Source organism: Lissotriton helveticus, chromosome 4_1, assembly GCF_964261635.1.
Source record: "Lissotriton helveticus chromosome 4_1, aLisHel1.1, whole genome shotgun sequence".
NCBI lineage: Eukaryota > Metazoa > Chordata > Amphibia > Caudata > Salamandridae > Lissotriton > Lissotriton helveticus.
Window position 1 is genome coordinate 701975203 of NC_136063.1, and position 12884 is coordinate 701988086.

At 42.5% G+C, this 12884-nt stretch overlaps 1 protein-coding gene across 1 annotated transcript in view; it reads left to right on the top strand.

Moving 5' to 3' along the window:
* The window catches only part of PRKDC (protein kinase, DNA-activated, catalytic subunit), a 3158350-nt gene that overhangs the window by 415540 nt on the left and 2729926 nt on the right, over nucleotides 1-12884 (top strand). The window contains exon 25 of the mRNA XM_078687323.1: nucleotides 5759-5911. Coding sequence (XP_078543449.1) covers nucleotides 5759-5911 — 153 coding nt within the window. The remainder of the gene's footprint in view (nucleotides 1-5758; nucleotides 5912-12884) is intronic.

The following is a 12884-nucleotide window of genomic DNA, read 5'->3' on the forward strand; positions in this document are numbered from 1 at the left end:
GCAGTTAATACGAGCTGATTTGCAGGGCAACATTCTATTATACATATTTATTGACAGTGCCCAGATGTGCAAGTCAACACATACATCATCCCCACTTTTATCATATCGTTAATGTCATATCTGAGGCCCTTGATCTTGGGGCGGTACATGGGCTCCCTCTATATGTATTCCATCTGCCCCAGACCTTCTCCCACTTCTTAGGGCACCGCCTGGTGTCGTGACCTCTCCACCACCATGCACAAGTCCAAGTCTCTCTGACAGTCTTGGAGAGGTGGAGTTATCGCACCCCCCCACATTTGTGCAATGTTAAGTTTAGCTACCATCATGCCTAGCGTGGCCCACATTTGGTCTGCTCGATTCAGGTCTGTGGCTTCCCATATATTAAGCAGGCATAGTTTGGCCGATGGTCTTATGATGGTACCGTTGACTTCACTGATTCATGTTAACACCCTACTGCAGTATGTTTGGACGTTTGGGTATTCCCACAAAATATGAAAAAAGGTTCCTACTTGTCCACATTTCCTAAGGCACCCCGTGTCTGTCTGCTCTTTTTTGCCCCTGTAGTGCAGGAGATGTAGACTCTATGCAGAAGTTTTAACTGTATTAATCGAAAAAGTAGTCTAACAGTGACTTCTTGAAGTGCGGTGGGTCTTTAACCCAGTCCTCCTCCTGCAAGTCTTCTGAATCTGTTTCCCAACGTTGCTGGAGCTGGGCAAGAGTGGCATGGGAATTATTTTAAGAGTTTACAGTACGTGAGTGCATTTGCTTTGGTGGAGAGGCATTTCTCCAACAGTCTGTTCTCCAGAAGAGACAAATCCGGTAGGGCCTCATCAGGGGGAAATACTACCAGGATAGCGTGTCTGATCTGTAGGTATCAGAAGGCCTCTGTAGGGGCCATTTCATATGTTTTATGTAGGTCAGTAAATGGAATTAACACTCTGGCTGTGCATGTCTCCCACAGTGCAGATCCATTCCCTAACAAGTCCCACTTGTCAAAACCCTGTCTATTTGCCATCGTGGTAATGCATGTGATTCTCTTCTCCCATCCTAATTTACGTAGGGTTGAGTGCCAGAGGGCGACTGTTAGGGCTGTTGGTCTCTCCAGAAATAAATGACGTAGATTGATATATAACGCACAGCCGTAGCCCCCTATTTGGAGGACCGGATGATCCATGCAGTAGGCGGGTTCCTCTATGGGTTGGTGGGTCAAATAGTTAACAGTTGTCAGTTGGGCCGCTGTATAGTATATTTGAAGGTCACGAAGTGCTATCCCCCCTTCATACCACCCTCTGGTCAATTTTGTCAAAGCTATACGAGGGGATTCTCCGTCCCAGAACAGGGTCCAAAGTTCGCTATTAATCATTTTGAAATAAGTATCTGGCACGGGGAAGGGGGAATTATGCAGAAAACGAGGCTGTGCCATCATCTTAAATAGCGCTGTGCTGCCCAATAAGTAGAGTGAGAGAGATCTCCATGTCGAACATAGCTTTTGAGGGCAAATGGAGGCCCGCCACATTTTTAGCTATAAATATCTTAGGATCAGTAGTCGCATGGATACCGAGGTAACGAAAACTCTTCCTGGCCACTCTGATCTCGCTGTCAGTTGGGGGGCGAAGCGCCTGACCATGGAGGATGAACATCACTAATTTGGACCAAGTAAGTATTCAGAGTATTCCCCATAAATCATAAGAATATTCATTAGCCTGCGTACTGTGGACTTGGGAGACGTGATGTAGATAAGGTGGTCATAAGCATACCATGATAATATATCGTCCCAGTCCTCCATTCAGTATGGACCCCGGATCGGGGGATCTTCTTTGACCCATGTCGCCAGTGGCTCAAGAATCAAGGCGAAAATCAGGGGGGAGAGAGGGAAGCCCTGTCGTGTACCTCTGTGGAAGGGAAAAACCTCTGAGACCCTACCGCTAACAACCACTTGCGCCAGGGATTGTGAGTAGAGTAGTTGCAACCAGGATAGGAAGTTTGGGCCAAAGCCCATATGGCGGAGTACAGCAAAAAGATGTGGCCATTTAACTGTGTCAAAGGCCATGAGCACGTCAAGTGACAGAATCATCGCATCCTCCTTGATCCTATGTGCTTGTCCCAGAACTCTGTGGAGTCATTGTAGGTTTAGCGTTGTGTTTTGGCTGTGTGAATGAACCCTGATTGATGAGGATGAACCAGTTTCATCATCAGTGGAGTCAGGCGGAGTGAAAGGGTTTTGACTAGTATTTTTAGCTCTGCATTGAGCAAGGATATGGGCCTATAGGAGTCACACTGTTCAGGTGGCCTTCCCTCTTTATAAATTTCTACTACTGAGACAAGTCGCTGTTCCTCCGGGAGTGTGCCTACTTGTTATCGTGGGTGCCGTACGTTTATACAGTTCTATAGGTATTCCATTAGGTCCAACAGCTTTGCCTGACTGTAGTGATCGGATGCCGTGTTTAACTTCCTCTTCTATGAGGTCACTTTCTAGGAGTGATGCCTCATCCGGTGAGAGTATCAGAAGGGGTCTATCCGCTAGGAAAGTCAGGGAGTCTTGCGCCAAAGTCGATTCGTTAGATTAGTATATTTGTGAGTAGTAGGCTGCAAAAGTATCTGCGATAGCTCGAGGGTCTTTCAGGCGCTCTCCGTCTGGAGACTACACTTCCGCCACCCATCTATTAGCACGTTCTCGCTTATCCAGTGAGGCAAGTCGTTTCCCAGATCGATCTCCCTGTTCGTAAATCTTGTATTGTGTAGCTTTATATTTGATCCTGGCCACCTCTGTCACTAACACCTAGATTCATCATCGGCATGTTTTGCGAATCTGTAATAGCGATTATTAAGGAATCGCTATTACAGACTCGCAAAACGGGATTCAAGTAGAAATCGCAATCTTTATTGCGATTCCTACAGCTTCCTTATTTACGATTAGCTAATTGCTAATCGCAAATAAGGAATAACTCCCCATTCATTCCTATGGGCCTAAAGGCCCATAGGAATGAATGGGAACACATATCAATGTGCGAATCGCTATTAGCGATTCACATTTTGAGTTTGCGATTTCAAGGGTGCAGGGGTGTCCAAAGGACACCCTGTTGCACCCCTGAAATGATATTGGACGCTGGTGTTACGCACACACATGTCCCAAGGACATGTGTGTGTGTAACATACAACTTAAAAAAATGCACTTAAGTGCATTTTTCTAAGTTTCCGCTATTTACCTCGAGGTTTGACTTTGCGGTAAATAGCGGCCCAAAATTGCGAATTCGCAATTTTTAAATGTTTCATGAATTGCATTTAAGGAATCTCAAATAGAGATTCCTTAAATACAATTCCTCGCAAAATTGCGAATTCAATATTAGCGATTTTTGCATTTGGGATGATGAATCCCAAATGCAAAAATTGCGCTCGCAAAGGGCCAAATTCTCAGTATCTGGCCCTTTGCAAGCGCAATTTCCCTTGATGAATCTGTCTGTATGTCCTATATTTCTGTTGTTTCAGTCGCAGACAGTGTTGTGTATCTATTTGTGTATCTTGTGCTAATCATTTCTCAAGCTGTAAGATCTCTTGTTCTCGCTTCTCAACCGAAGCATTTCTGTCTCTTTTGTGTTCCGCCTTCAGTGAGAAGGCCTGACCTCTGATCACCGCCTTGTAGGCTTCCCAGAGAGTCAGGGAGGAGGTAACTGAATGTTCAATTTCCTGAAAATAAAGGGTTGTATGTTTTAGTAGTCCCTCTCGTATTGCTGGGAACTTTAAAAACCATGGATTTATGGTAAGTGTGTCCCTTACCCTTGGATTACCCTACAGTGCCTCACCCACGTGGGGGGGTGATCCAATAAACCTCTTGCAGGTGTTTCACATCTCTGAATTTTGTGAGAGAAGAGGCAGTTGAGATGAGGAGGTCAATACGAGACATGCAACCATGGGCCCTGGAGTGGAAAGTGAAGTGGTCTATAGATGGGTTGAGAGTCCTCCAGACAATCACCATCCCCAGCACCCTTAGGAAGTTTGCCAGTTGAGTGTTAGAAGGGAGGGTCCTTCTCGGAGGGTGTCGGTCCAATGTCATATTGAAGTCTCCTCCTACTCTAAACTCTCCTTCTGATGCTTGGAGCATGAGCACTCCTAGATCTGGAAATTTGACAGAGTGGAGGCCCAGAAGTATATATACCGATATTATATTAATCTGTTACCCCTCCCAAATGCCTGTCAGTGCAGCATATCTACCCTGCCTGTCTGACTACGTCTTTTGAATTGAGATTGGGAAGCTCTTCCTGAGGAGGATGCCCACCCCAGGGAAGCTGGAGGTATATCCTGCATGTACTGTCATTTTGTAGCCCCAGCGATCAAGTGCCCATGCATTACCCATAAGGTGTGTCTCCTGCAACAGGACGATGTCTGGGGAGTGTCGTTTGATGTTTTGTGACACTATCCCTTTTTGATTTTGTCCCCCAATCCATTTACGTTCCACAACAAAACACGCAGCTCCGCCAGCTTTGTATCAATTCCCATCTTCATTCACCTAAGTAGAATTCTTACCCCTCCAGCCCATGTTTCCATCTCTGGAGTACCCCTGCTGATCTTTCTTCCCTACAGTGAAGCTGTCAGAGACTTGGAAGAGTATCATAATGAATATGGGGTCCTAAGAGCAATTTCTTTGTTTTCCCAGTAATAACATTTTAATAAGGGGATTTAGTTTTACATGTCTGTTCTGTTCTCTTCACTCAATGACCCCTTACACAACAGCGACCAGCTCTGAATTACCCAAAGACTATTGGACTCAATACTTTGTTTTCATCCCCTTTTCCAAATATAAAAGGAATTGAGAGAAAAGACCAAGAAGAAAGGAGAAGAAGAAAGCCATGGAAAAAGAATGATAACAAAATGTTCCATTTAGCTAATCATTAACCAAAATAATTTAACTTATCACAGGTCAAAATTGAAGGGAACTGTTATAGCACTTGAAAAGGTTTTCTTCAGCAAGCATTCTGTGGCTTACCTGCAATTGTGTTGGTTTTTGGAAGATGTCTTGGGTTTCTTTAAGCCAGGCATCTTTTTAACTGGTTTGCTATGTTTATACACATTTATTTTGGTCAATTTTATAATACGTAGCCGTCAGTACCAACAACAGTTCAAAATGTCATACACATTTGAGATGCATCATTATACAATATCGGCTATACGCCTAGACAGTATACATCAGGAGCAGTAAACATGAGTCCATCAACCCAAGAATCATACTAAGGCAGAATCCCAGAAGTAGACTCAAACAAGTATTCCAATGTAATCAGTGTGCTAGAGCTCCTGGCCCTGTGTGGCACAGTGGTGTTGTAGCTTGTCCTGGAGTGACTTGCTCAGTAATGGAATGGTCAGTTATGCCATGTGAGAATAAATGAGTGCAATGGAGCCCAAATGTTCCTGGGCCTTCTTCATCTGCTGGATTGTAGAATAGTGTGTGTAGATATGCAGTATGATGTGGTTGCTGCCTCTGACGCACATGATGCACAGTTTTGCCAATAGCAATTCCGGGATGAGATGCAGTCGATGTTCAACAAGGGCTTAAGTATGACAAATAAGAGCACTTTTTAAAAATGTTTTTAATCATCATTTTGGGTTGCAAATGACTTTTGCCTCTTTCTGGTTTTCTCCATCTCATGTCAATGAGCTTTCAAATTCTGTCACATATTGCACACACTCACATCTTGCTAAGCTTTATTTGCATTGCTTCATTCTTAATATCATATATCTAATCATGATTTTTCTGAATATTTTCAAGGTTGCTGCCTGTGAGCTTTTGCACAGCCTGGTTGTTTACATGTTGGGTAAATCCACTCAGATACCAGACGGACGTACAGGTTCTCCACCCATGTACCAGCTTTACAAACGTACCTTCCCTGTACTGCTTCATCTGGCGTGCGATGTGGATCAGGTAGATTACACTAATGATCAAACATTGATGAACATGGCTTAACCAGAGACCTTGACATTGTGAATGCCTTTTGTGATGTAATGTAAGAAAACAAGGAGGAGGTAGAGGAAAAGGGCAGAAGGTCTCGTCCTCCTAGCAAACGTACTGTTATATGAAAAAAGTCCAATTTGTAAGGTTTTTCAAAATCGATTTCCTAACTATAATGTACCTGTAACCTTTGTTTTTTTAAAGTGAATTTCCATGTTTTTTTTAAACTAGTAGTCGCATTTGCAGAGTGGTGAACAAAGGGGGCGGGCCTCTGACTTACTCTGTGGAATCCTGCTGTGTCGGACTTACTGGAGTAAACAAGAGGGCTTCTGGACCCCCAATGAACCCTCAGGATCCAAAAGAACTTCCTCCCCCAACCAGCAGTGTGCTAGGAGGCGCATTTGCTGAATGGTGGCGAAAGGGGGCGGGCCTCAGACATCGTGCTGGTAGCTTTTTAGTTTTTTTAAAATTTAAATAATAAGGGAATAGGGTGTGTGCCCCCCCCCCCCCCCCCACCACCCCCCTTCCCTGGGCCATCCCCGGGGCCTCGCCACAATACTGGGTGTCCTGGCCCACCCAGTTTCTCACGCTGGGGACCGCGGGGGAGCCTGAATGACTCGCAGTCCCTGCCAGCTCCCCATGTCCTGTGGGAGCCGACATTGCCTTTCGACAGAGGAAGTTGGTTAACAGGCAGCTCCCTGTGTCTAAAACAATTCTGCATAGCTTCTAGTAAGCAAGAGCATTTTTAATGTTCTCGCTCGTTAGAAGCGGAGCAGAGTTTGCTATGGCTTGGCTGAAGCTGTAAAGTTCCCACCAAGCCATAGCAAACAGCTACCTCCCAAGGGTGGGAACCTCGTGCGGTAGCAAGAGCCGGACCTGGGGGGTGGTGGTCCCCAAGGCCAGATATGGGTCATGGAGGTGAGCCCCTTTCTTTCTCGATTTTTGTCCACGGGGCTGCGTGCCCCCCCGCCCTCCCCCTCAATCAATGTAAAAAAAAGCCCCAGGGGGGTTGTTGGCCCCTGGGGCAGCTGGCGAGGTCATAAGGGCCTGTTTAAAGAAGGCCAGGGAAGGTGGTAGTCCCCGTGGCATAATAAGCACTGGGGGGGGGGGTTGGGGGCGGGGCTGTGCGCCACCTCCTGTTTTTGCTTAATGCCCCCCTGGACCTGGCCCACTGTAATTAGCGAAGCGCAGGAGCCCCCCGGGCGGATTACGCCCCCAGGGACCCCATCGCCCGGGGCCTTGCTTTTTTCTTTATTAAAAATACTTTATTTTTTAAATAAAGGAAGGGGGCCGCTTTGCCCCCCTTCCCTGGGCAGATTTTGGCCCTGGGGACCCCATCCCCTGATAATTAACAAATCACGCTTCATTTAAAAACAAAAATTCCAGCGGAATTCTCGGATCCAGCACAACTCCTGCCAATTGTTTTTTTTTATTTAAACGTTTTTATGGCCCCTTCCACAAGAGGCCTGGAGGGGCCAGGGGGTTTCTATCCTGCCCCCTTTTCTTTTTTTAACGTTTTTTGCTGTGATTCAGTTCCACCGAATCACAAGATGGCTGCCAACTCTTCCTGGTTTGAAGTGTTGGTAGCCAATCAAATTTCAGTAGGGTTTTGGCAATTAAACTTCAATATCTCTACACAATATAAAGCACTCTTTCTGGACCAACATCTAGCTTTCTGCTAAATTTGGTACAATTCTGTTCAGCGGCTCATGTTGTAGTTGTATTACAAAAAAATGAACAAGCATTGGCATAGCCAATAGGTCTCGCCTTTGGGACCTTATAAGTGTTTAGCCATGCAACAGTTGATGTTGTTGCACCACGGATATTGTGCTGCATACCTAAATACTTATAAGGTCCCAATAGTCAGACCTGTTGGCTATGCCAATGCTTGTTAGATTGCGGGAAAGTGACCAAATTAGAGCTCTCTACACAAGCAGATTATATTACATAAGTCAGATTCAACGCACCAATAGATAGTAGCGATACAATAATTACTTTACAGAAAATACACATGGAAATACGCAATGTAAGGGTTAAGATTTTCCTTAGGTACATGTTTGGTCATGACTTTTCAATGAATTTGCTTGTGTTTATGTATAATCGGCTCAAATGTATTCTGTTCTGTATTAACCATGTTAAGATGGCGCTCATCATTTTCTTTTGAGCAGTCCTTTTTCTATGACCATGTATATGATGGAGTCTTGACTTAAAATAAGACAAACTTTATGGACACTTTTGTGTGATCAAGCGCTCCTTGGAGTGCGAAACGCGTCTCGTAAGGTTTATGGAGTTGATAAACCTTCTATACTTGGATATGCTGCAGTAACCCTGGTGTGATTTTTACCCGAGTGCTCGTTTGGAACGGCGTTCTCGTTGGATATTAATTTACTTCTGCTCCGCCGGCATCGAGCCACCCCAGACGAAGGCGAGGGATTTCCAGCAGGGGCATTTTGGAGATAGATATATATATATATATATATATACATATATATATATATATATATATATTTATATATATATATTCATTTATTTAGATTTTGCACGCATAAAACCCAGAAATTCAGCAGTTATAGTTCTCTCCTGTAACTATAACTTGCGCCCCTGCAATGCAGAGTTTTCTCATCAATAATTTCACTGCAAATGTTGCAGTGATATTATCAACTATGTCATAGAAGATGTCATATGTGGGGTAATTAGTAGTGCATGGCGGGGATACAAGTTATAGTTACTTGAGATGACTATAACTTCGGAATTTCTATGGTCTTTTGTGTGTAAAATCTGAACCTAAATATTATGTCCCTGTAACCTTTGTTTTTTTTCAGTATATTTCTATGGTTTTTTAATGCTATTTCCTAACTATAACGTCCCAGCAACCTGGGTGTGTGAGTGGTTGTGTGGGTGGATGTGTGTGGGTGGATGTGTCACTGGGTGCGATTAGCTGTGGGAATCTGTGCATGGGTGTGTGATTGGGTGTATGGTTGTGGGTGAGTGGTTGTGACTGGCTGTGTGGATGTGTGAGTGGGTGTGCAAGTAGTTTTGTGGGTTGCTGAGTGGCTTTGTTAGCAGCTGTACAGGTGTGTGTGTGTGGTGTTCTGGGTCTCTTGAGTGGGTGTGTGAGTTGCTGTATGGATGTGTGAGCAGTTGTGTGGGTGTCTGAGTGAGTGGGTCTGTGAGTGGATGTGTTTTATTTGAAATTGGGGTCTTGATCTGCTGCGGATTCACACGGGGGCTTCACTGAGCGCTGCAATGGCTCATCGGGTAATCTTGTGCTCCAGAAAAATGTTTGGACAATTTCTTGCCCGTGAGGGGTCCCTCACAGTATCATAGGGTCAGGATACTGCTACTTTGCCCCCTTATATCCTATTTACACTTAATTCCCCCACCCACCCACCCACCCCCGAAACTGTGTCTCACTTGACAAAATGAATGCTGCCACTTTTCTCACAGGTTGCGGCCAGTCATTCACTGCATTGCTGGTGGCGTGTGGATCCGTGGACCCACAGCATTGGATCTGTATCTTTAGATATACATGAATTTATTTCTTTAATAACTCAAAACTACTGAATAGATTTACAACAAATTACAAAAAGCACTCTTTCAGACCCAGGTCTAGTTGTCTGCCAAATTTGAAGTAATTCCATTCAGCAGTTTGGATTGCATTTGTCTCTAAAATCCCTATGGGGGAAATGTCTTTTTCTCGGCCTCTGCTTTACTAACCGCCCTAAAACTTTCCGGACAGCAGTTAATATGAGTGGCAAACTGGTTGGAAAAATGTTGTGAAGATTTGTGAAGTGGCACCAAAGTTATTAGCAAAACCTATGGAAACTAGGTCCTCACTAGAACTACCTACTAGTATCTGTGTGTGTATGTATATCTATATTTTCACTAAAAAAACAGAGGTTACAGGGACGTTGTAGTTGGGTTCAGATTTTACACACACAAAAGCATATAGATTCAGCAGTTATAGTTATCTCAAGAAACTAGATCTCATGCCGGAAGGTAACTATAGCTCGCGCCCTCACTGTGCACAGTTCTCTCATCAATAATTTTACTGCACATGTAGCAGTGATATTATCAATGTTGTCATAGATGATATCATGAGTAATGTAATATGTGGGGTAATTTGCAGTGCATGGCAAGAGCTTGAGTCATATTTACCTTAAGGCACGAGTTATAGTTACTTGAGAGAACTATAACTGCTGAATTTCTATGGTTTTGTGTGTGTAAAATCTGAGCTTAACTATAACGTCCCTGTAACCTAAGGGTTTTTTTAGTGAATTTTTGAAGTTTTTGTAATTCTGGGTGTGTGAGTGGTTGTGTGTGTGTGTGTATGGTGGTGGATGTGTGTGTGTGTGAGACTGGCTGTGTGGGATGAATGAGTGTTAGCGGTGGACTGGGTCTCTGAGTGGGTGGGTGTGTGTGTGTGTGTATGTGGCTTTATAGATGTGTGAGTGGTTGTGTGGGCGTGTCTATTTTTTTAAAATTGGGATCTGGATCCGTGGATTCACTGCATATTCATACAAGGAGCCCGGGCAGAGTGCTGCAGTGGACCCGTGGAACTTCACGCCCCACTAAAAAAACATTTTGGACAATGTCTTGCACAAAGGTATCCCTCCCTCACAGATTCCATCCATCAGTCCTATGGGGGTAAGTATTACCTCTTTACTGACCCCTTCAATCCTATTTACACTTTATTCCATCCCCCCCACCTTACAATCCCCTCCCCCCACCTACTGGGAACAGTGTCCTAATTTACAAAATGGCAACCTTTAACCTTTCTATCATGTTGCGACCAGCCAACACGCCATTGCTGTTGGCATGTGGATCTGCGGATCCACCACGGTGAATCCATGTCTTTACATATACTTCAAACTTTTTTCTTTAATAACTCCAAAACTACTGAACATATTTATACCAACTTACAAAAAGCACTCTTCCCAAGATCTATCTTTCTGCCAAACTAGGTGTAATTCTGTTAAGTGGTTCAAGCTGCAGTCCTATCTGAAATCCCTATGGGAAATTGCATGGGGAAAATGTGTTTTTGGACCCCCTTTTTCTCTGTCTCATTTGATGAATCCCCCAAAACTTTCCAGCCAGCAGCTGAAGTGTGTGACAAACTAGGTTTTAACATTTCGTGAAATTTGCCGTACAGCGCCAAAGTTATTAACAAAAAATACATGCTTTTCCTATTGAAACTAGGTCATATATATATATATATATATATATATATATATATATATATATAAATTCACTGAAAAAACCATAGGTTTCAGGCCTTATATAGTTAGGAATTAGCATTTACAAAACCTTTGAAATTCACTGAAAAAACCATAGGTTTCAGGCCTTGTATAGTTAGGAATTAGCATTTAAAAAACCTTGCAAATTCACTGAAAAAACCATAGGTTTCAGGCCTTGTATAGTTAGGAATTAGCATTTAAAAAACCTTGCAAATTCACTCAAAAAACTATAAGTTTTAGGGGTGTTATAGTTAGCTGGACATTTCACTCATACAAAACCATTGATATTTCGTGCACCCGCAATCCACTGCTGATGATGTCACATATTACATCATTCATGACATGGTCAGTGACATCACTGATGACATCATCCAGTGAATGTGGTTTGCTTCGTTATTTAAATATGCATTATATATATAGCAATTTGCATTGAGGAATGAGTGGATATATAAAAATAAATATTTGGATGGAGGATTTAGTAGCAGTGTAATTTTCTTTAACAATGTATAGTTTCTCACTAAATATAGTGGATAGTGACTAAACTGTGTGAATATCTGTATCACTTTGTCAGTTGTTGTGTAAACTGGTTCTCCAGTTGCTTACTAGCTATGTGAAAGTGTATTTTAGTTATTAATTAGTTAACTGAGTATTTGTATGGGAGAGTGAATGCGTGTGTGTGGTTCGGTAGGGGGTGTGTGACTGCCCAAAGATGTGTGAATAGTTGATTCAGTAGATATATGAAGTTAAAACTACATATTCTAACATTTGGCAGTGTATGTGACAGTATAAGTATACATAAGACTCAATGATTGTGTGAGTGACTGTATACTTGTAATAATGATTTTATAATACACTATGTATGACTTACTATGAAGTGGTGTTTGTATAAGTGTGTAGCTAAGTAAGTTTGTAAGTATGATCCATTGTTTGCATAAGTGAGTAGGATAACTTCATATGTGAATAGGTTGTGTGCTGGTGTGTAATGTCGATATAGGTGTATAAGTATTTTTGATAGTGTTTTATTGTTCATTGACAGCATGTATGAGTGAATCTACAGGTAAGTGATTAGATGTGTGTATACATCTAGGAATCACTAAGTGGGTTTTTAGATACTTGTATTGCTGTGTCAATGGATTCAAATATGATACTCTGTATTTTACAAAGAGTGATGAAAGATTTTACTAGAGAAGGAAAAGTTGTATATGATTGTCACGTAGATGATGTCATCAGTGATGTCATCAGTGATGGCGTTTGAGATGTCATCAGTGATGTCACTGACCATGTCATGAATGATGTAATATGTGACATCATCAGCAGTGGATTGCGGGTGCACGAAATATAGTTAGTACAACTACTATATAGGAGCAATTTCAATGGTTTTGTATGAGTGAAATGTCCAGCTAACTATAACACCCCTAAAACTTATAGTTTTTTGAGTGAATTTGCAAGGTTTTTTAAATGCTAATTCCTAACTATATAAGGCCTGAAACCTATGGTTTTTTCAGTGAATTTCAAAGTTTTTTTAAATGCGAATTCCTAACTATATAAGGCCTGACACCTATGGTTTTTTCCAGTGAATTTCAAAGGTTTTTTAAATGCTAATTCCTAACTATATAAGGCCTTAAACTTATGTTTTTTTTCAGTGAATTTGCAAGGTTTTTTAAATGCTAATTCTATTAGCGGCTAATGTTTAAATATATTAATATCCT